This window comes from Apteryx rowi, unplaced genomic scaffold, assembly GCF_003343035.1.
Source record: "Apteryx rowi isolate R43461 unplaced genomic scaffold, aptRow1 scaffold_323, whole genome shotgun sequence".
NCBI classification, from domain to species: domain Eukaryota; kingdom Metazoa; phylum Chordata; class Aves; order Apterygiformes; family Apterygidae; genus Apteryx; species Apteryx rowi.
The window spans coordinates 585076-607620 of NW_020449675.1; the positions used below are offsets into that span (position 1 = coordinate 585076).

The 22545-nt window shown below is 56.4% G+C and overlaps 1 protein-coding gene across 4 annotated transcripts; it reads left to right on the forward strand.

Moving 5' to 3' along the window:
* Nucleotides 1-159: 159 nt before the first annotated feature.
* Nucleotides 160-21916, forward strand: STAT3 (signal transducer and activator of transcription 3). Of its 4 annotated transcripts, none has more exons than XM_026071216.1 (24): nucleotides 160-265; nucleotides 10186-10332; nucleotides 11218-11362; nucleotides 11529-11627; nucleotides 12063-12158; nucleotides 12260-12341; nucleotides 12790-12884; nucleotides 13100-13251; nucleotides 13746-13904; nucleotides 14033-14125; nucleotides 14955-15014; nucleotides 15355-15384; nucleotides 15494-15587; nucleotides 15671-15718; nucleotides 16057-16140; nucleotides 16567-16665; nucleotides 16867-17002; nucleotides 17246-17298; nucleotides 17385-17479; nucleotides 17775-17914; nucleotides 18364-18579; nucleotides 18906-18948; nucleotides 19351-19463; nucleotides 19597-21916. In XM_026071216.1, the coding sequence occupies exons 2-24, from the start codon at nucleotides 10205-10207 to the stop codon at nucleotides 19650-19652; spliced, it is 2316 nt and encodes a 771-aa protein (XP_025927001.1). In that variant the 5' UTR covers nucleotides 160-265; nucleotides 10186-10204; the 3' UTR covers nucleotides 19653-21916. The 4 variants fall into 4 exon arrangements, with proteins under 4 accessions (XP_025927001.1, XP_025927003.1, XP_025927004.1 ...); XM_026071218.1 differs by having other exon boundaries at nucleotides 18364-18576; XM_026071217.1 differs by lacking the exon at nucleotides 160-265 and adding an exon at nucleotides 5968-6052.
* The last annotated feature ends 629 nt before the right edge of the window (nucleotides 21917-22545 follow it).

The window sequence follows — 22545 nt, forward strand, 5'->3', positions numbered from 1 at the left end:
ACGGGCCGCCCGCCCCCCCCCCACCCGGCCCCCTCTGCCGCCGCGCCGCCGCGAGCGGTGACGGGCCGCGGGGCCGGCCGCGCTGATTGGCCGCGAGGGCCCGTCCCTCGCGAGCCAGGGGGGCAGCGGCGCCGCCATTGGCCGGCTCCAGCGTGACGCGCACGGGGGCGGGGCCGGCCGGGCAGCAGGTTTCTCGTCACTCGGGCAGGGTCCGGACCCTGCTGGTCGCCGGCACCGGCAGCCGCCGCCGCCCCCGGGACCGCGGGTGAGCGCGGGGTCGCCCCGTGGGGGGGGGCCTGGGGGTGCTGGGGGGGGCCGGGGGCCCTGGCTCCGCCTCCCTCTGGTCCCGAGGGGGCCCGGGGGTGCTGGGGGCCCAAGGTGGGGGGGGCCCATGGGTGCCCGGTGGCGCCTGGGTGCCCCTCGGGTGCTGGTTGTCCCCAGGCTGCCGGGGCCTGAGGGCGCTGGGTCGGTGCTGGCGGACCTCCGGGTGCCAGGGCCGCGGGGGGCCGGGGCCCCCAAATGCCAAGGCCTGGTGCTGCCTGTCCCCCGGGCGAGTAGTGCCAGGGCTGCTGGGGGGGCCGCCAGGGTGCGGGCTTGGTGCGGGCTGCCAGGGCCCCTGGGTGCCAGGGCCTGGTGCCGGCTTGGAGCTGGGTCCCCGGCGCTGTCTGCTCGCTGGGCGACAGCAAGGCCTGCGTCTCTTCGGGGCTGAGCTCTGCCGAGCGGCGCCGGGACAGGTGGGCACGGCTCCCGCTGCCGCCAAGGGCCAGAGCACCCAGGAGCTGCGTGGGGTGCGGGGCCTCGGCGGGGCAGGCACGGCACCGCTCCGGGGGGCTGCTCCGSTGGCGTCTCCAGCCTGCGGGATTCTCTGCAGGGTCAGGACACGGCTGGGTGGAGACAGGCGAGCGCAGCCTGGCCCCGTCTGCACGCAAAAGAGGTCTTTTCCGGAGACTCCCCTTGTGCCCTGAGCCTCCCGTGGGTTTGAAGTCTCGATTTCTGTCGCCAGGCGTGTTTGTGTTGTGCAGCCCTGCAGGCCGGCTGCGCGGACGCTGGGYAGTTTCGCTTTTGTTGTGAGCCGCTATCGAGTTTCTGTGCCTCGAACTGCGGCTGTCTTGGGATGTTTGGTCTGCAGGAAAAGGGGCTGTGACTGGTGCCTCAGCAGCAGATGAGGGTGTTACCCCTCTGCTCAAGGGGAATCAAAGTTACCCAGATAGTGTTTAACCTTGTCCTCTGGCGTTACAGTTGCAGGTGGGGTTTGTCTCCTTCCCACAGCTCCCAGTAAGTTCAGAGCAAATTCTTGCTGGGCAGTGGCAGCTACTAGAAGCTGATGAGCTGCTGATGACCAAACTGACTCTAAGCCATTGAAACACTGACTTCATTGCGTGCTGCACRTACAATCCCCACTCTTCAAGTACAGATGCAGAGATGAGTTTGTTAATAAGTACCCTTATGCTGTGTCAAACTGACAGAAGGTTCAAAGCCTAAATCAGCTTTTCAGAGGGGAAAATGTCTGGACTAGCAGGGCAGAAATAGAGGAGCTGAAGTCTGATCTGTTTTGATTGAGCCCAGATGCTGAATTTTCACAAAGTGTGTGTACCCTGGGGTTTTTAACCACAAAATAGCCCTTGGTTCATGAATTTGAGAGCACCTGAATGAGGATTTGGGACAGATATTCATGGATTTCTCAGTGATGCCGCTCCTGTGCCACATGCTGAGGTAAAATTTTCATGCTGTTGAAATGACTTGTAATCAAGACTGAAAGCCTAAATGGGGAGGGTGCTGCATCTGATCAGACCAAAGCTTAAAGAACTGATTCACACTTCTAATAGAGCTGTGAACTCAGGATTGCAATTTTATCCATCCCTTGATTATAACTGCTCAAAAATATCTTGCTTGGGCTCTTTTGCCTGTGTCAAGTTTTGGTTTAATAGCTGTTCTTGCAAGAGGTAAGATGCAATGGTGAAGAGCAGCCAAGGAGAGGGTCCAGAGCAGTGTTGTCGAGGTGCGTATCTCAGGTGAATATTTGAACCRTGTGGCTGAGCTGACCGAGTGCTCTGCAGGGACAGTCAGCTCTGCCCACCTCTCCTGCTCGCTGAGGGTCCTCTGCTCTGCTCCTGGATTGCTCAGCACGACGTTGTCCTGCATCGCTTTCCCTAGGAAGAGGTGTGTGTGCACCCAGCTCTTGTTCCGTATTTGGTCTGTGTGTTGCTGTGCCCCTGCGAGAGAGGGCATGACCAAAGGCAGGTGCTGTGCACTCGGAGCAGAGGCAGGTCACGGGGCCCTTTGCCCAGAGGGGAGGTTGTGTTGTCCTAGGCCAGCTCTCAGGAAGGGCCCTGCACGTGTGCRTGTCAGAGCACTTGACCCCCGTTTCCATCTTGAATCTTTGATTGCTGTCAGGTTTAGTCCCCAGTGAAGTCCCTTCTGCYGTTTCCCATGGATACGTCAGAGTTGCTGGAGCCAAGGCAGTAGAAGATGGGAGGAGTGTGTAGTTGGGGCCCGGTCGCTGCCAGCCAAGGCAGRAAGGCATCGTCTGCTTTGGCGATGGTGGCGACAGCGTTACCAGCAGCTGCTGCAATGGGAGTTGGATGCTGCAGAGCTCCTGAGCCGAAATTAGGAATGGCCAGTTGTGGCATGTAGATTTATCCAAAGAACGCTGCACTGTGGCTGCAAGATCACCCGAAGCGTCCCTCTGCCCTACAGTGTCACCCTGTTCTCACATCTCTGCATCACTACTTCATTTTTCTACCTCCAGGGCTGGCTTTGAAATGCTCCAGAGGAGCAGAGCCGAGTTCTCTTAATGAACAGTCTTTTTGAAATTTGCTCTTGTGTTTGCTGGAGTAATTAGCTTTCTTATTCTAGAAGAGCAGTTCTTCATGAGCCTGCTGATGGTTGTGTAGAACTTGTGGCAGTGAGATTCCTTGTTTTATTGCAGTCACACAGTGCTGCTCTTTTGAAAGATGARGTTCCTCTGAAGCATTGTTGATGGTGTCTGTGTCAAGAGTCCATGACGCTCTTGCGGGTGATAAGTCTGTTAATATGAACTGTGCAAAACTGTTGGTAACTAAACTTCATTCCGCTTGGCTAGCGTGGCAGAGGGTGAGAAGTGCTGCAGTATTTTTGAGGGGCCCCTGCAGTGACTCCCCTCTGTACATGCTGCCTCTGGAAATAATTGCTGCTTGTGAAGCTTGTTGTGAAGCCCCTGAAAGTTGGACTGCAGGTAAGATGTGTTCTCAGGCATGTTCCAGAAACAAGCAAGTCCATCGGGGCAGTCTTGGGATTTATTCGCAGGACAAGCGATCCTTGATGGAGTGAAAGGAGCTTAGAGTAAGACTATTCAAGCATGCAGTAGCTCTCCCAAGCTGCTGGTGGTAGTACACACCTCAGAGCAGGAGYTGTTGGGTTTCAGTCCTGGCTCTCATGGTCTATCCTTGCAGTGGAGCTAAAGAAAGATGAACTTTAGCTCTCAGGCTACTTTTAGCAACTTCATTTTGAGCTCTGGATAGCTTGTTTACCTCAGCGCTTGCATCATGCCATACTCGGCCCTGGTAGCATCAGTTGTTCTTTGGCTCTGTTCCAGAGATGAAAGGAGAGGCTAACCACAGAGACAGACAAGCCACGTGGAATCGGAAAGGCTCAACCCTCAGATCTTTAAACCTAGGAAAGGGAGGCTTCTTGGTGGCACTGCTGGGCTAGCGAGAGGATCCCGCTCGACGTTTTGGGGATAACTAGAGGGAAGCTTTCACAATGCTGGTGACTTTGGCAGTAACGGGTGTCAAAGGGGCCCTTTTCCTCCAGGGCAGTTGGTGCTTCAGGCCTGCTGGCTACTTTCTGCTGATGCTRGGAGGAGCTGGAGCTAGATCCTGTACTAAAGGAAGAAGCTTCTCCTCTCCAGCCCTTCAGGAGAGAGAAGGGCTTTGAGTTGCCTCCTGGCTGGTTTAGCACTCCCGGCCGTTCCTCTGCCTTTTCACTCGACGGTGGGTTGRCCTCTGTCATACTGCACCTTCCCTGGGGCTGCGTGAGCTCGCGTTGCCCAGTGCAGCAGAGCTGTCGCGGTTGGCTCGAGCCCATGTTTTAGCAAAGCACCTCTTGAGGCTGTTCTTCTTGGCCCTGTCTTCTTGCAGCAGCATGTGCAAGTTTTGCCAGGTCAGGCTCCTGGTGAGCTGGGAGCTGTAAAAACTCTGCGCGATCTGCTGCTTGCGCTCGGAGACGTGCTGAGGTGGGAAGTGAGAGCTGAGYGAAACCGAGCCCGCGGGGCGCGGGGACGGCTGACAGACGGCTCGCCTTGCTGCGGGGATGGGTCACGGCTCGCTGGCGGCTGCTGGCCCTGCAGGCTGCTGCTGAGCAGGGCAGAGCTGCTGTGCGTGCGCGACTGTGTACTCGTGCATGTGGGCTGCCGTGACTTCCTTTACTTCCTCAGCCGCCGGCCTTGTGAAGAGCTGTTTACAGTGGGATGAGGCGGAGCAGCCCGTCTCGGTGCGTGCGAGTTCTGTTTTTCAGGGATTGGTGCGACAGAGAATGCTTCTCGGGGGCCTGTGACGGGGAGACCGTTTCCTGGAGCCAGCGAGCATGCGCTGTGGTGTGGAAACCTTGGAGGATCTTGCGCTTGAACAGAAGCCCGGATTTGCTCGGTGGCTTGTCCAGTAGCTATTTGTGGAAGTGAGAAGTGGCTAATTCTAGTTCAAATGCCGCTGTCGCACTGTAGCATGGGAACTTTTTGCTTTTGGCCTTTCTGTGCTCTGCAGATTCGGGCTCAGATATTGCTCAGAAATACCCAGGCTCTGACCTTCTTTATGGAAGGTCTGCTGGGGTCAAGGTCTCAATTAAGTGAAATCTGGTTTGTTTGCTGACGCCCAGTAGGGAAAGTCCATCTGTGAGCCGCTTTGCGCAGTATGYGGCGGTGTCCTAGAATGAGTCCAGGGCTGATGTTCGGGCTGCCCTGGGGCTGGCTATTCCAGGAAGCAGGTCTCCGCTTTGCTTTCTGTTTTGATCACTGCAGCAGCTGCCCAGCAGCACCCGTTCTCGGCTCCTTGCGAAGAGCTGCGGAGGTTTCTCTAGCAGCAGACGGGCTGGGAGAGCAGCTGCAGTTTCCTGAGGGGATGATTAAGCTTTTGGTCAGTGCGTCCTGGGGGTCTTTGGCTGTGGTGCAACAGGAAATGAGATGGCGGAGCTCACCCTGGTGACTTGTAGTTTTTCAGCTCTTGCCTGGCCCATATATCTTGGATTTATTTCCATGGAAAACAGGGTAGAGACAGACTGGATGAGATGCATCCGTGCCCTGTGGAGGAGCTGGAGTGCTTGCCTGGAGCTAGGAAGCACCGCATGCTTCGTGCTATAGTAATAGCCTTTAGTGCCGAGGGAAAAGGGCTGTGAGGGCACAGCAGCCACCCGTGGGTGCTCCCCGTGCTGCTATAGCGTTGACCTGAGCCTGGCAGCTGCAGTCCCCAGCAAAGAACCGAATCCACATCAGAATGGGGAATTTGGGATGCCCGGTGAGCAGCTGTGAACTGCAGCTAAGGCGCTTGTGGTCAGCACATACAGGAAGCTAAGGTCCTGGGGTGACGAAAGCCCTGTCGAATAAAGCCAAGTTTTACTCTGAGATTCAGGGAACGTCTGTCCCTTTACAGACTCGTGTGAGTTGGTCTCTCTGTTCTCATCCCTTTCACTTACTGTTCCATTAAAAACAGGTTTTGTTCACCTGGTCTTCTCTGAAGATCGCACCCGAGGATTGTTCTTGAAGGCTAATGTCCTGTGGATGTTGCTTCTGTCATCTTGGGCTACATGATGCAACGAAGTTCTGAAAAACTATTTAACTCCATGTTAAGTGCTAGTGTCTTTCCTTTCCCTGTGTCTCAGTCTATGACAGGACACTTCCCCTTTCTTTCTCCTTACAAACAGCATCCTAAAAAGCTGGGAAAGAGCCATGTGCAACAAACATCAGAACAGAGTGATGCTGAAAGTGTCTGGTGGCAGTAACCTGAGGCAGTCTGTGCATTGAATGATCTTGCAAAGCCGGCTAGTTAAAATCAGCTCTTCGTGCTGTGCAGTGACTCCTGGAGTAAGTGGAGATTTGTGGCACGGAGGCTGGTAAAGAAGCTGTGGGTGGGCAGCTCACGCCTGGGGCAACGTGCTGGCGGGCGTCTCTTCTGCTGCTAGAAACTCACAYGAATGCACGGCCCTGTGTACCTGGGAGGCCTGGGGCAGCGCTCGAGGCAAGGCTCAAAACTGGCGCTGCGCTCTGGCTGCCTGCGGTAGCAGTGTGGGGACTAGAGAAGGACGGCGTTGTCCTCCCTGGCAGGCGTTTGCCCAGGGGCTGTGTTTTGGGAATGCTTCACAGCCACAGCTCACTTCTGGGTTGGTATTTAGCATGCACCGTGCTCACTGGTGAGGAAGAGGGACCAGGAGAGATGAAGTTGTCTTTGCYGCAGACACACATGGGACTTGTGAAGGGTGAAAGTTTTACCGGTAGCTGCATTTTCCARTTCTACTTTTTGAATGTCTGTGGTCGGTCCTGTGTGGATGACCACCGGTGTCTGATGCTGAGCATCTGCAGCAGCCTGTACAACCAGGACCAGGGATTAGCAAGCTCCCAGAGGCTGCTGTGTGCCGGGGGAAGAAGCTCTGCCGGCCCTTGAGGCTTCAGCATCGTTACTTCCTCTCTTGTCTTATGGAAGCCAGTTTGGCCCTTGCAGAAAGCAGTGACCGTAGGAGCAGCTGTTCCTGCTGTGGCCCTGGGGTCCAGTTGTTCGGTGCTCACCTATTTCCAGCCACCCTGGACCCTGCTGCCCCGGGACCGGAGCACCTGAGAGGGAGCCGTGCCCTGGCTTGCTCCAGCCCCACCAGCTCCACACCGAATGCAGGACGCTCCTGGGACTCCCGTCCTTGCCGGGCTCTGCAGGCTGGCGCTGGCTCTGCTCGGCGGCAGCCTGTTCTCCGTGAGGCCGGCGGCGTTGCCAGGCTGGTGCTCTGCTCGCGTCTGGCCTGCTCGTGCACGGGCTGCCGAGCCATTTCCAAACCCAAGCTGACGTGTCACTTGCTGGAATGACCTTTGCAGAAAAGCAAATATCTTTCTGTGGGGAAGTGACTTTTTCTGTTGGTGTTTGGTAGGGCTTGATGCCTTTGCTTCCTGAGCACAGCTTGCTCTCCCCTCATTAGTTTTAGTTTGATTTCTATTGATACAGAAGTAGCTAACTCGAAAATTACTCCTTCCTTGTTTCTGTTGTTTCCTGGCAGTCTCCGCCTTCTGCACTTACTGTAAGCTCTGCAGCTCCTTCCCTGCCCTCCTGGAGCAGACGCAGGCATTCGCACAGTCTGGCTGGAGGGCATGYGTGTGGAAGAAATTGGCACCAGATCAAAGTCTTGTATGTGTCTCTAGTGACCTAAGGGGTCTAAGACCCCTTCCTCTTTCCCCTGGTGAAAAGGTAGAAAAGCTTTGGAAAATGGTGCCTTTCTCGAGGAGACAGAAGAGTTTTGCTGAAGCTGGGYGCTTGGGAAATGTGCTTTTGTGCACTCAAATGGTGCTAAAGCCAAACAGATGAAAGCTGAACTTCAAAATCCAGCCCGTGAGCTTTCTACCCTGTGCTCAATGCTGCCCAGTGCTGGGAGCTTGGCAGCTGGTGCAAGAGGTTTGATGGCATTAGGAGTTGAGTATGGAATGATTTTTAGCCCGGCCTGACCCTGCAGTGTAAGGAGACGCATGAAGGCTGTAGGACGGGGCATGAGGTGGGTCTGCAAACAAACCTAAGCGAGGCCTGTGTACCTGTTTGAGTCACGGGATCTCTGTCTCAATCTGTAAGTGCCTCAGCTACCTCTGTCCTACTGGGCCTGGGGTTCGGCCCTGCAGGTTTATGGCCTCCCGAAGTCCTTTGTGTTTTTATGCTGCTGAAATCCTCCACGGGGATGGGAGAGGATAAAGTTCAGCTTGGCAGCTAGATCCTGTGTCTGCTGCGCTGCCTATAATCTGTTGCAAATGGCCACAAGCTACCACTGCCAGCGCGAGCTCTGCTGTTGTGATCTCAGATGTTTTGCATTAATTTCACTCTGTGTGGTGAAAAGAAAATGAGTCAGAATCCTCGCTTTATTCGGCCTCTCAGCTGAGGCAACTGGGAATGAAACCTCTCTGCTGCTGTTCTCAGAAAGCTGGCCCTGGCAGGGATGAAGGGTGGGAGCTGGGGAGGGAGGGCTAGGACCCGAAACTGCCTCTCACGCTCACGTTCAGCTAGATTTCGAGTTGAGTCTCTTGAGATGGAGCGATGTAGCTGGATTCTCCTCTTGTTTATTGGTCTGGTTTCTTTATTGTTCATTTTCTATAGGCAGTTGAGGTTGCAAAAGGAGACGGTAGTTCTTCTTTCACCAAGCATGACTCAGCCCGACATCTGCCAGTGTCATGGGGCTGCGCCGGTCGGAGTGTCGCGGCTCGGGGGGCTCGGGTGGGCTAGTGCCTGGGGATGAAAATTACCGCAGGTGTGAAAAGGGCCTTTTTCCTCCCCAGCTAGGATGGTTCTTTCCCCATGCTCCCCATAATACGCATGCACTTACTACTTTGCTAATGATGTGGTTTTGGTCTGTGGTTCCTTGTTCTCTCAACGTAGGCCCATGTGTTAGTGACGACAGCAGCGTTTGCACTTTGAGCTCAAAGCTGACCTCCTGTTGTCATGGGGAAGCTCTTATCTTGTGGCAGCTGAGCCTGGAGGTAGAATTTGGTGCCAGTCCTAGGTCTCTTTGGACCAGAGCTCCCTGTGCAGTTAACTGGGACTTGCTGCAAGCTCAGGAAGGGTTTTGCTGAATGGGAACCAACTCCTGAACGTGTGAGTAGCATCGCCAAAGACTCTGGGCCTGGGCTCATCTCTCATGATGTGTGTGAAGATATGTTTGAGAGCTCTGCGAAATCGTGGGCCCGGAGTTGCACGCCCAGCAAAATGACCTAGCTGGGCGGTGTTCCCGAGGCCGGAGCCCTGGCCCCGGGCTGCCCTCGGTGGGAAGTGCCACTGCTCTGGGCCTTGCTCGTGCCACCTCTTCTGGAGCAGAGTGCCTTGGTCTCAGGCGAGCCCTGGCTCTTTCCCAGGTCTGCGCCGTGTGTGAGCCCCATCGGCCCTCCCCGGAGGGAGAGCAGAAGTTGTGACGCAGCCCTGCAGAACCGCTTTGCGCCAGGTGGGAGCTGTGGGCTGGCGTGGCGGTGAAGGCCACTTCTGTCCTCCTGCGCTGAGAAGGCAAAGTCTCTTGCCGCTCTCCTCAGACCTCGCAATACGGGCTCCCAAGTGGCTGTGCCGCTCCGTGGGACAGGCTTGCGCTTTGCAGCATTTGGGCAGCTGGCACCACTGCTGCCAGTCGGTGAGCTGTGGGGGACTCCCTGGAGGGGAGATCTGTGGCTCCCCACACGCTGTAACATGAGACTCTTGCGTTGCCTTCACAAAATTTCCAGCCTTGCCTCTGGCTCAGGCTGGGTTCCTCGTGACTTGGTGACTCAAGCGGTCAAGCAGGCAATGGTGGCTTGCGTTGCAGTACGTAGAGCCTGGGCCTCTGAGCCTCCTGAGCGGGTATCAGACCTGTGCTACGGGGATAAACACAGAAACCTGGTTCTTGGCACGAGGTGAATCTTGTCTTCCAAACCAACTTGCTTTATTGCTCTGAGCAGCTGTGGACTTGTTATCTCCTGAGGCTGAGGCAAAGCCATGCACCTTTCCGGTTGTGGATCGTTAAGGCACGTGGATCAGAGTCAAATGTGATCAGGCCTAGCTGCAAGCTGGGCATTGGGCAGTGAGGAGCGTAGCAAGACAACCCTCTTGCTGCCCTCTGGTTTGGGTCTACTCCTGCCAAGGGTAAATCCAGAGCCGTGTGCCTCTGCTGCTCTCCCAGGAATGCCGGCTGGTCCCAGCATGCCCGCAGGCTTGGAGCTTCTCCCCTAATAGCCAGCTCCGATGCCACCAGCCCTGTCACTGATCCCAGCTGCGCTGAGGGAGGTGAGCTGCAGGAGGCCTGAGCCGCAGGCGCCGTGCTGGGGCTCTGCACCCGGAGTGACGCCGTGCGGGGAAGCAGTCCCCACCAGCAGCAGGCACGGTGCGAGGGAGGGAGCCTTCCCAACCGCTACTGTTGTACCGGCGATGCGCAGCTCGGCATCCGCAGCTCTGTGGGGTCTCGCAGGGTGCCTGCAGCCGCTGCTGCTCTGACCGGTACCTGTGCTTGTCCCACCAGGTTTCCGGAGCCGGCCAGGATGGCGCAGTGGAACCAGCTGCAGCAGCTCGACACTCGGTACTTGGAGCAGCTTCACCAGCTCTACAGTGACAGCTTTCCCATGGAGCTCCGGCAGTTCTTGGCTCCATGGATTGAGAGCCAGGACTGGTAAGGCCTTGCGAAACTCTGGCATGCAGACTTTGCTTGGGACACTCGCCTTGTGTTTTAGGGGAGGGGCTGTCCTTTGCTTAGGACAAGCAGGGATTTTCCAGTGTTTGTTTCCCAATGGGAGGATTGACTGTGGATTGCTGGTCTTGTGTTCCTTTGGACACTTGAGCTCTGCTCTACAGAAGGGTTGGGATGGTAGCGGGTGCCAGAGAAGTTTGGAGGGGCTGTACCTGTCTCTCTAGGCTCTTGGCCTTGCAGAGCTATTCTTCCTTACTCTGGCTCCCTGTGAGACTTATAAGTGTGATGTGAAAGGGAGCAGAAGTCTGTGCATGCAGTGCCAAACCTCAGATCTGGAAAAGGGGAAGATCCAAAGCAAAGGTGTTCACATCCAGGGTTGACTTACACTGTCCTCTATTGTAAATGAGGCTGAAATGGAGCACCTGTTCTTGGATCCTTTTCAGAGAGCATGTGGGACTGGTGAGGAGATTGTGTGTGCTGTCTGTCTGGCTTAAAGCCAGAGTTGAGGCACGAGCCTAAAACATCTCTAACACCCTGCCCTTGTGTGAACGGTTTGATGGCTGCATGTGTGGGTGAGCTCGGTGAAGCTTCTGTGCACACCCCAGGGAAAGCAGTCAGTTCTAGTGGGGGAAGCTTGGTTGCAGATTGCAGTAATAGCTCAGTTTATTGATGTTAATTAAGGAAGGACAGGCCTGCTCTGATCCTTGTTCTGGTGTAGGTTGGGAAGACCGTTGGGGTGTTAAGTGGCACGTGGGGGATGGAGGGTCTGAGCAGAGCTGCCTGGTGTCTGCAGCACTGCCTGTCGCACTGCCTTGCTCCTTTAGTCTGTGCTGGATGCCCAGGACTCTCGTGTTCTGCCTCTTGCAGGGCGTACGCTGCCAGCAAGGAGTCGCATGCCACGCTGGTGTTCCACAACCTGCTGGGGGAGATCGACCAGCAGTACAGCCGCTTCCTGCAGGAGTCCAATGTACTGTACCAGCACAACCTGCGACGGATCAAGCAGTTTCTGCAGGTGGGGCAGGAAGCACCCATTTTGTTTTTAAGTACTGGTTTGGCAGGGGGAGCCTGTGCCGTTCTAATGGCTTCCTCTGCACAGTTCAAACTGCAACCTTAAAGGATTTGAAAATCCCAGGAGTTGCATTTTACCTGCTAACTTTGGGGGTTTGGATGTTTTACAGAGCCGATACCTGGAGAAGCCAATGGAAATAGCCCGCATCGTGGCTCGCTGCCTGTGGGAAGAGTCCCGGCTCCTTCAGACAGCTGCAACTGCAGCCCAAGTAAGTGGCTTGGGGGCAGGTGGTGTCCTGGGGTGGTTCTTTCCTGCTTCCTTCAGTAATGATAGATCTCTTCTGCTGAAGGAGATGATCGAGTTGCAGTGATTGGTAACTTACCTCCTGCTGTCCAGGCAGCAACTGCTTTCTGCGAGAATGTACCCTGCGTGCTGTCTACCTGGGATGGCTGTCTGCTTTGGTGTGCATCCATCTCTCCTGTACCTCTGGTCTCTTGGGGATTGTCATCCCTCGAGTAGGGTGTGCCCTGCACTGTGTGCATTGGTGTGCAGTCCTGTAGCTAATACTGCAAGCAAGCAAGCAGCTGCACTGGCTTTTGATAGTGAGAGAGTGAAGGCTCTTCCTGCAAAACCTCCTCAGGGTGGGAGGGATGTATCTCTGGGTCCTAGCCCCTGTTCTAAGTCCTTCTCGTCTTCCCTGCAGCAAGGGGGACAGGCAACACATCCGACAGCAGCTGTAGTGACGGAAAAGCAGCAAATGCTGGAGCAGCATCTGCAGGATGTGAGGAAGAGGGTGCAGGTATGTGTGCGCTCCCTAGGCATCTTCTCCTTTCCCCAGTGCTACCAGGAGCACCGTGATGATTTAGTGCTTTGAACAAATCTACATCTCTGGCCTTGCAGGATCTGGAGCAGAAGATGAAAGTGGTGGAGAATCTCCAAGATGACTTTGATTTCAACTACAAGACTTTGAAAAGCCAAGGAGGTAATGGAAGCTCATTAGCTTCTGGCAAACCAAAGTGTGTTCCTGTAAGGAAATGTGCTGGAGGGTGTGTTCCAGCCCTCCCAGTGCACCCTTCCAAGCAAAAAAGGTAGCTTAGGCTCAGGGCATTTGCATGGCAATTGGAGAAATCTTGTTTTTGTTTCTGCCACTGACAGGGCCTTCAGGGGAGCTGAAACAGAGCTCTGCTTGTTTGGGGTGTGAATAGAGAACTGGCATGTAGAGGTGATATCCTTGCTGTGCGTGTACTAAAGCCAGCAAGATGCTTGGAGACTGTGGTGGCAGAGGCTGTGAGAGAGCGCTGCTTAATGATTGACAGCTTTCTGGGGTGCCTGCTTCTTTGTAATTGACTGTGGAAGCCTCCTGTTTGTGTGAACCTTGGGAAGGTAGGAGTCCATGTGCTTGGCTGAAGCTTTCTCTCCTCCCTGTGCAGACATGCAGGATCTGAATGGAAACAATCAGTCAGTGACCCGGCAGAAAATGCAGCAACTGGAGCAGATGCTCACGGCGCTGGACCAAATGCGAAGGGTATGGCGTGCATGCACTCATGAGCGACTAGCCCTCCAGATCCCTCTGTGGTGCAGAGGTGCCCTCTCTCTGAGATACGGGTTTAGTGCTCATACGTGGCCGTGTCTGAGAGGAGCACTGAAGTGCAACCTTCGGTGACCTCTTTCTTTCTGTGAAACTTGTAGATCTTGAAGGAAGTCAGAGGGTGCTGAGGGTCCTGGTTTCTTTCTTGATAGGGTATTGTGAGTGAGCTGGCTGGACTGTTGTCAGCCATGGAGTATGTGCAGAAGATGCTTGCAGATGAGGAGTTGGCAGACTGGAAAAGACGGCAGCAAATCGCCTGCATTGGCGGCCCGCCCAATATCTGCCTTGACCGGCTGGAGAACTGGTAAGGAAGCTGGTTGGCAGTTGCATCAGTCCCTTGAGAAGCTACATTCAAACACCTGCAATAGAAATGATCTCTTTGCCTCTGGGAATGTCCTTGCAAAATGGCCACCGATGCCCGCAAGCACAGATGTAATCCGCTAGTCACACTGATCCTGAATAGTGGGCACTATGGCAGGAATTACTAGCCCTATGCCTGCGGGATTTCCAAGGCTGCTGTAAGGAGTTCCTGTTACTGCGTGGCTGTTTCTAAGCCCTTGGCAGGTGTTTCTCTACAGAACTCAGGTGCATGCGGATTTTTTTTTTTTAGTTCATGGCCTAAAGAAATACACTGAGTTGGGAGCCACAGGCCATTCTGTTCTCTGCTGGTTTGGTGTAGAAATTCTCCTCTCATGCACCACTGAGGGAAGAGAAGGACTCTGATGGGTAGTCTGAGACCATGCAGGGGTGTGTGGCTTGGCAGCCAGAGCTAACACGGGTCCTTCCTGCCTCCCCTAGGATAACCTCTCTTGCGGAATCACAGCTACAGACCCGGCAGCAGATCAAGAAGCTGGAAGAGCTGCAGCAGAAAGTATCCTACAAGGGTGACCCCATTGTCCAACACCGGCCCATGCTGGAGGAGCGGATTGTAGAGCTATTCAGGAATCTGATGAAAAGGTGCTGAGCGCTGGGAGGGAGCTGTCAGCAGTTCCTGGGTTACAGGGAGTGTGGGGAGGGGTGGGCAGTCAGTGTGCTGTGATGGGGTCTGAGATATGACCGTGGTCCCTTGCGCTTTCTCCCTGCAGCGCTTTTGTTGTGGAGAGGCAGCCCTGCATGCCGATGCACCCTGACCGGCCCTTGGTCATCAAAACCGGCGTGCAGTTCACCACCAAAGTCAGGTGTGTTGCTGGCCCCTGCAGTCTGTCTATGCTGTGGGTGTGGGGAGGGAGCCGTGCAACGAGGAAACTAGGAGCTCTCTCCAGAGGAAACGCTGGTGTGGATGCCGCCTCCAGCTTGTCTGGGGAATGCTGGGAGGCCGGGAGGGAATGAATCCCTGCAAGCTGGCTCTGCTGGTGTGCAGCCGGGTGACTCAGTGCAGTCATGGTGATTGCTGGCTGGGGATCTGTTACATTCCTGGAGGCAGCCGGGTTCTGGTAAATCCTGCTGCGGGGGCGGGAGGCAGGAAGCATCAGTGTTTCCCTGGCCAGCTGCCTCTCAGCAGGTCTGTGTCCCCCGCAAGCCTCTGCAGAGAGCCGCTCCTGCTCTGACACCGAGCTCTGCCCTGGAGCATGTTCATCGTGTCCCAACTGTGCCCCAGTTGCCCCCTTCGCATGTGGAAGTATCTGGCAACAGAGCAGTGCAGATGGTGCTCATTCAGAGCAGATGTCTCTTCATGATGTGGGCAGCAGTCAACAGCTGAAAGGCTCTGCTGAAGGGGGACTCATGAGAGCATTAACGCCTCCCCTGTTCTGGGGACGGTGTGGGGGCTGACATATTACAGTCCTGTGTGCAGACTGATTCAGGGAAGCCAGATGAGCTGTGTAACACTGTGTCCCAGTGGACCATGTGGGGTGAACCGTGGTGCTGCCAGGCTGGGCATGCACACAGAATTGCTGTTCATCCAGCCCCAGTCTCTTCCACAGTTTATGCCAGGTTCTGTTTTTAACTGGAGCTGTTTGCATGTGCAGGATATTCATGCTCACTTGCACATCTCCTGGCTCTTTGCAGGTTATTGGTCAAGTTCCCAGAGCTGAACTATCAGCTGAAAATTAAAGTCTGCATTGACAAGTGAGTTCTGTGATCCTGGTGGCAAGTGGATGGGGTATCTGGGATGGGACTTGCTGCTCCCTGGGCTGTTCCTGCTGCCATCGGGTCTCCGTTCCTGCACGAAGGGCGAGCATGACCCTGAGTGGAAGGGGAGTAGCAGGATCTGCCACCCTGTGCAGGGTGGCAGTGGGTCCCAGGGTTCAGTGTCAAGTGCAGGGCACGACCTTTGGGGCCTGTGGGACTCTTGCGGTGCAGATAATCCCGCACACCAGCTCCTTTGGTGCTGCATTTCACTGCTTCTCTGTGTCCGTGTGGGAAGGCTAGCACCTTGACTCTGTGCTCTCTCTCTCCCCTTTCCCAGGGACTCTGGTGATGTTGCAGCCCTTAGGGGGTAAGTGCAGTGCTGCTTCTTGTCTCTTTTTATAACCCTGGCAAACATTTTTGCCATGAGTAAGCTCTGAGGAGCGCTCTGTCAGCCACACTGTGTCTGCTCTTTCAAGGTCCCGGAAGTTTAACATTCTGGGGACAAATACCAAGGTGATGAACATGGAAGAGTCGAACAACGGCAGCCTCTCAGCAGAGTTCAAGCACCTGGTGGGTACAGTGTGCTCTCAGGGCTGTTCTTATTAAGGCCTTGTGCCTAAGGTGTTGCTTTAGCCTGTTTCTTCTCTTTGCAGACACTGCGGGAGCAGCGATGTGGCAATGGAGGAAGAGCCAACTGTGATGTAAGTGCTGAGCCAGGGCAGCGCCGGGGAAGGGGCCCCTGGTTAGGAGAGCCTGCCAGGCTCTTTGCTTGACAGCTCTGCTTGGAGCACCCCTAGCAATCTCCTCTTGTCTGCCCACTCTGAGTCTCATTCCACATCAAGCAGCTAAACCACAGAAAGGGGAAGTGGGGACATTGCCCTCAGAGAGAGTGTTCGCAGGCACCATCTGATGTGTTGGCAGCTGCCAGACCAGCAGCAGAGACCTTAGCAGCAGTGCTGGCCCCAATGGCCACGTGTCCCCTGGGTGAGGCTGAGGGCAGGTATCTCCTGTGTGCTCATTGCGTCCTCTTCCACCCTAGGCCTCACTGATAGTCACTGAGGAGCTGCACCTCATCACCTTTGAGACAGAGGTTTATCACCAGGGGCTGAAGATTGACCTGGAGGTGAGTTGTGGGTCAGCTGCCCCTCTCTGCAGTGAGCCAGGCCTGGGTGCAGAGGAAGCATCTCTGAGGACACTTTGCTTTCTCTCAGAGATGAAACAGTTGCGTCTGTTTGTGGGTCTGGCTGAGCTGTGGCCTTGGCCTGTGCTGGACATGTGTCTGCTCTTCTGGACTGGCTGGAGAAGGCCTACAGGGAAGAGGCAGGAAGCATGGCCAGCTGCCGGTCATGGTGGAGAGGGCTGCAGGGCTGAGGAGGCGCTCAGCCGGAGGGGTGCTATGGACCATTGCCGTGTGGCTGTGCCTTCCTGTGTACGGGCCACATTGCACAGAGAATGGGGTGGGAGGCACTTGTTTGAGGCTTGCTGTCCTGCAGGGCAGTTCAGGGCCCTGTGAGATGTCCCAGCCTATGATCACGTCCTGTCTTTGCAGACCCACTCACTGCCAGTTGTGGTCATCTCAAACATCTGCCAGATGCCCAATGCCTGGGCGTCCATCCTGTGGTACAACATGCTGACCAACAACCCCAAGGTAGGGCCTGGTGCTGTGGGGGTGGGCGGCAGAGATGCGGTGCAGGCTTTTGGGGCCGGATGCCCCCAGCAGCCAGGCTGCAGGCAGAGAGAGGAAGTGATGGGGGAAGCTGTGGCCCAGCAGTGGCAGCAGGACTAGGATGGGATCTGGCCCCCGCCTATGTCCGGTGCCCTGCTCAGGGCTGTGTATTTCCTTGTGCAGAACGTGAACTTCTTCACCAAGCCCCCCATCGGGACGTGGGACCAGGTGGCAGAGGTGCTGAGTTGGCAGTTCTCCTCCACCACCAAGCGTGGTCTCAGCATCGAGCAGCTGACAACACTGGCAGAAAAACTTCTAGGTAACCACCGTCCTGGGTGTCCTGCTTATCCCTGCTGTCTGTAGCCATCCTCAGGGGTGGCTTCCACGAGAACCATTTGTAAATGCAATACAGTAGTAAGATTGCATGGTTTGGGAAGGGAGCTTTACTTCTTAATTGTTTGGTTTTCCCTGAAACACTGCAGACTTGAGTTGCTGCGTGGAAAAGGTGTCTTTGGAAGAACAACTCTATCCAAATGTTGATGCTCCTGTTTTTCTCTGCCAGGGCCAGGTGTGAATTACTCCGGCTGTCAAATCACCTGGGCCAAGTTCTGCAAGGTATAATTCCCCTTTCCTCCTGAGTGTCTTTCCTTGGCTGTCCGCTGTCCAAGCCGCATTCACAGCCTCTCTGTACTCTTCCTCAGGAGAACATGGCTGGCAAAGGCTTCTCCTTCTGGGTCTGGCTGGACAACATCATTGACTTGGTGAAGAAATACATCCTGGCACTGTGGAATGAAGGGTGAGCCTCACCCAGTGTCAGTCTGGGAACCCTGTCCCGAGGGAGGTGGGGGTGGCTTGTTCCAGGTACAAGCAGTGGGCTCTCCTGGGATGCCTCTTTGGCCCTGGCCCTGTTGGTTGGTTCAGAGCAAAAACCCTTCCTGGCACCTGAGAATGTCTGAAAGCTCTGCTGATGGTGAGGCCAGGCCCTACGGCTGCCTGAAGCTGTGCAGTGCAGAGAACTGGCAGGACTCATGCCCTAGAATAGCTGCCCCAGTGTGCCCTCACCCTGGCATGCTCTTTTCCCTGCCATCCAGGTACATCATGGGGTTCATCAGCAAGGAGCGGGAGCGAGCCATCCTGAGCACCAAGCCACCAGGAACCTTCCTGCTACGGTTCAGCGAGAGCAGCAAGGAAGGTGGCATCACCTTCACCTGGGTGGAGAAGGATATCAGTGGTACGTTTGCTCCTCTTTCCCTTGCTGCCCTGGGTGTGGTGCTTTGCTCAGCCAGTGTTCCTGGCTCCGAACAAGGTTTGGATTGTGGCATCATCACCGATGATATTTGTCCTTTATCCTTGTCCTGACAGGCCCTTTCCCTAGGTTAAGTCTTTGAGCACTAGCCTGGGTGCCCCTTGTTGGTCTCCGCATGCAGGGTGCCCCTGCCCATGTGTTGTCATCATGGTGCAGTTTTCCAGGCTGCTGAAACTGCCTGACAGGTCTCTGTGGCCTGTTGATGCCAACGTGCTGCAGCTCAAGTGCATGCAGCAGCTCTGCTGTGCTGAGCACGATCCCAGGCCGGTCTGTCTTGTCCCTGCTGCTCCTGGGGTGTTTGAGGAAGGCCCTTGCCTTTGCTTGAGGAATGCAGGTGTCTTGTCTTGCCCTGTGTCAAAAGTCTCCTTGTACAGGGAAGACCCAGATCCAGTCCGTGGAGCCTTACACCAAGCAGCAGCTAAACAGCATGTCATTTGCGGAGATCATCATGGGCTACAAAATCATGGATGCTACCAACATCCTGGTGTCCCCACTGGTGTATCTGTACCCGGATATCCCGAAGGAGGAAGCGTTTGGGAAGTACTGTCGCCCTGAGAGCCAGGAACACTCTGAAGCTACAGACTCAGGTAGTCGTTGACTTTCTGTGTTCTGGCGCCGCTCTCGTGTGCGAGCTGGCGAGTCGCATGGGGTCGCTTCAGTGACAGCTCTGAGGTGGAAGAGCCGTCGCTAGCTGGGGGATCCTGCTGTAGGTCATGGGAGGGCCCAGCTGCAGCATGGGACTATGCCTGGGAGCACGTTCCTCGGTGCAGCCCATGCAGGGTTGCAGCAGCGCATGAGGGCTCAGCAGCCGCTGTGTGGGTGTGTGCTGTTTGCAGAGCTGTGCCCTTCCAGAGAGGGGGAAGAGAGCTGGTTTCCTCCTTTGACAGCTGGTGACGAGTCTGCTCTTCCTCTGCAGGTGCTGCTCCATACCTGAAGACCAAGTTCATCTGTGTCACCCCGTGAGTGTTCCTGGGAGGGTTATCTGTAAGCACAGGGCTGCTGCCCGGGGGAGCGTTTGTGTGTGCAGCCCTGCTCGAGGGGGTTTCTTTCCTGCCACTGCTTGGTTGCACATGGTGGCTGGGACCCCCTCAGCTTGGACTGTTCTGCCCCTGCGCCATGAGGCTCGCAGCCTGCGTAGAAGGAGGCCACAAGGGGAGTCTGAGCCAGGCTCCAGCCCTAACCACGGGTGTTCCTCCCTCCTTGGCTTTTTCCTTGTGTTTTGGAGAGCCCCGCTCTTGGGACCTGGGCTATCTTGTGCCCTGAGGCTGGTGGGGTGGTAGTGGTGTTGGAGAGCTCCGGTCACTGCTCCAGCCGGGATCTGACTCACGTGGTTTCTGTATTCCCTTCCCTCCCTCTAATAGCACCTCCTTCAGCAACACCATCGACCTGCCCATGTCCCCACGCACCCTGGACTCGCTCATGCAGTTTGGCAATAACAGCGAGGGAGCAGAGGCCAACGCAGGAGGCCAGTTTGGTGGGTCCGGTGGGCTGCAGCGCCTGAGAGGGGAGAGCCTGGCTGTAGGCAGAGCTCTAGGGGTCAAGACTCAGCCCCTCAGGGTTGCTCCGGGCACACAGGCCCTGTAACCTCTCGCTGTGTCTCCCTGCAGAGTCGCTGACCTTCGACATGGAGCTGACCCCAGAGTGTGCTTCTTCACCAATGTGATGTGCTCCACCAGTGCTCTCGGGGCCCTCCCAGGACTCAGGCTTCCTGGCTCCGAATAGCTCCCCCAGTCTCGCCCTGCTAGGTCATGTTTGCTCTGGGCCTTTCCTTGGGAGGAGCTGGGGGCTGTGGTCCTTGCCACCAATTTCCTTGTTTGACCCAAGTGAACAACCACCTCTCCATGGTGGTGCCATTTGTCTCTTTGGGGGGAGGGGGGATAAACCTTTTTCTATTTCCTTCCATAACACACTTTTTTATTATTGTTTTGCTCATTCAAGTGCCTATCAGCCTCCGATTGCAGCCTCAGTTTTTACAAATGCTTTTGCAGCCCCTGTTGTGCTGCCTGCTGTTGAAAGCTGCTTTCCTGACTGCCAGTGTCTAAAAGCCCATGAAGATCTTTCGAATCTGGATTTGCCTCCTGGTAGCTGAGAGGGGATTGGCCAGTCATAGCACAGTGCATTGGATAACCCATGTTGAAACGGCGGAGGGTCTGGCTTGCAGGCTCCCCACCAGCCCTCTGAGAGCTGACAGCAGGGTGATGTTGTCTCTGCACCTTCTGCTGACCCTGGTTTTGGCCAGGTGGACCAGCAAGCAGCTCAGAGGTGGATGGACCCAGACGCTCCTGTCTTGTGAAGGTAATGGTTCTGCTGGACTCCGCCTGGGCTTTGCTGCCAGCAGGCAGTTTTGGTTGTTCTGTTCTTGCCGCCAGCTTCCTGCTGCAGGCAGAGAGATCCAGCTGGGTCCAGCAGCCCCAGGGCTCCTGCTGGGACAGCAAGTCCTGCTGGACGTGCTGCTGGGACAGCAAGTGCAAGGAGTGCCCTGGGGAAGGGCAATGAAGTGTCCCAACACCAGTGCATGCTTGTGAGCATGCAGCATTTGTATCTCAGATCCGCTCTTGGTCCTTTGGGGACCTGGGGATAACCAGGTTGGCCATCCTGACTGGCTGGCCCCTTGATCAGGCTAGTGACAGGGGCAAGATTGCACTTCTGTCTATGCAGAGTTAGACCTGCCAGACCCTGGTGAGGAGGGGGATGCTGCTGGGTCCAGCCTGACCTGCAGTGAGTGGCCAGGCTTGACCCTCTTCCCTTTGATGTGGCTTGTGATGTCTCAGTTGGTGGATTTGCAGCTTCTCAGGGGCTTTGCATGGCATTTTTGTTGGAAGTTGGCTGTCAGCGTTAAGCTAGGAGGTGGCAAGGGTTGAAGGGAGCAGGGTATACGTAGGGGGAGGAATCTGCTATCAGCCAACACTGGACACAGATCGTGTGGGTGTTGTGAGTTTCCTTACTCTGAGGGTCGAGGAAAGTTTGGAAGCTGGCCTTAGTGAAAGTTGTGGTTCTGTATTTCTCTAAATGGGGGGAGCCCTCCGGCCCTTTCCGTGCACTGGGCTTTGGTTCCCATCCCCGGCCTGAACAGGACACTGATGAGCAAGAAAGGGGAGGGAGAGGCAGTGTGGGAGCTGCCTGCCTCCCAGAACAGCGTCTGGAAGCCCCTTGTGTTACCGGGGCCTCGGCTGCCCGGGGTGGGGAGCAGTGGGGCGGCATGGGGGGGTTGCACACTGCGCTCTGCCAGTCCCTGCGCTCTGGGGCAGGGTTGCAAGAGCCACAGGCGCTGAGGTTGTGTCCAGGCTGGTTCACTGGGCACTGCAGTGGGTCACATCAGCAGAGCAGTGTTTTATTGGGAAACAGCCCAGGGTTTTACAGGTCTCTGACACGTCTTAATTTCGCTCTGGGTGGAGAGAAGTGCTAGATCATCTGTGCCGGTGACAACGCTGTGGGCTGTTGTGGAGCAGGTCGGGCCCCTGTCTTGTGCGGCTCCAGAGCGCGGGGTGTTACTGGCTTCGCTGTGCAGCGAGGACCCGTGGGGTAAGCTCACAGCCTGGGCCGCGCCGGTCAGGATCACACCGTACGCGCGGGCAGGGGGCGAGGGGGCAGTGCGGTGGGTGGGCTCCGTCCAGCGAGCTGTGCCTGGTGCCGAGGGAAGGGAGCGAGGGCTCTGGTGTCCAGGCAGCCCCCTCCGCTGTGCGTGGGCAGGGAAAGGGGCCGAGGCTGCCCACGGGGACAGGAGAGTCCTTTGAACTCGGTGGGTGCTCAGAGGAGACAGGGGCCGTGCGCCCTGCCTGCCGCCGTGCTCTGCACGGAGCTGCCTCCAGCTGCAGTCAACATAGTCCTGAGCAACATTCAATACTGTAAAAATTTTTTATTTTTTTGTATATTTTATCGCTGTATCTACAGGCTTTAACTTTCTCCAGAATAAAGGTTCTAAAGCGACGTGCTCTCCCGGCTGTGAATTCAGCTGCGTCTGCGCCTGCGTGCGGCATCTGCGTTAATTCCCCTCCAGGAACTAGGGGCCTCCGTCAGCGAAACGCCGGCGCAGACGTGAGTGCTGTGGTTTGCTCAGTGCGAACCAGCCTGCTCCGGAGCTGCCTGCACCCGGGCCTGCCCCGCTGCCCGGCACACGTGGGTCACCCCGTCTGGGGCTGCCCGTCTTATCTGAGCGCGGCAAGGCCGCTTCCCGCAGCGGGGAGCGGGAGGCATGGCGGGGGACGGCCGTATCTCGGCGCAGCAGCGCGCGGGCTGGTTTCTGTCTGGCCGAGCGCGGTGCCTGGCGCTCCTGCTTGCGTAAAGGAAACCTCCGGTGCTGGGGGGGAGGCCCCTGTCTCTGCGCTGCAGCTGCTGGGGCTCTGCGCAGGCTCCCCTCCGCGGCTGCCGGCGTGGGGGGCCGGGAACCCCCTGCCCTCCGTGGAGGGTGCTGGGGTGAGCTGACCCCGGGGCCGGAGCCAGGGGCTCTTCCGGAGCTGGGGCGCTCCTTCCCCGCCGAGGCCCGGATGCAGCGGGGCCCTTGGGCGCCTCTGCCTGGGGGTGGAGAGGGCTCCCGGCGGAGGTGCCGCCTCGCTTCC

Coding starts and splice junctions, on each gene's coding strand:
- STAT3 (XM_026071216.1), top strand. CDS start 10,205: ATGGCGCAGTGGAACCAGCTGCAGCAGCTCGACACTCGGTACTTGGAG. Junction 13,252..13,745: donor CTTGACCGGCTGGAGAACTG/GTAAGGAAGCTG, acceptor TGCCTCCCCTAG/GATAACCTCTCTTGCGGAAT. Junction 18,580..18,905: donor TGAAGCTACAGACTCAGGTA/GTCGTTGACTTT, acceptor CTTCCTCTGCAG/GTGCTGCTCCATACCTGAAG.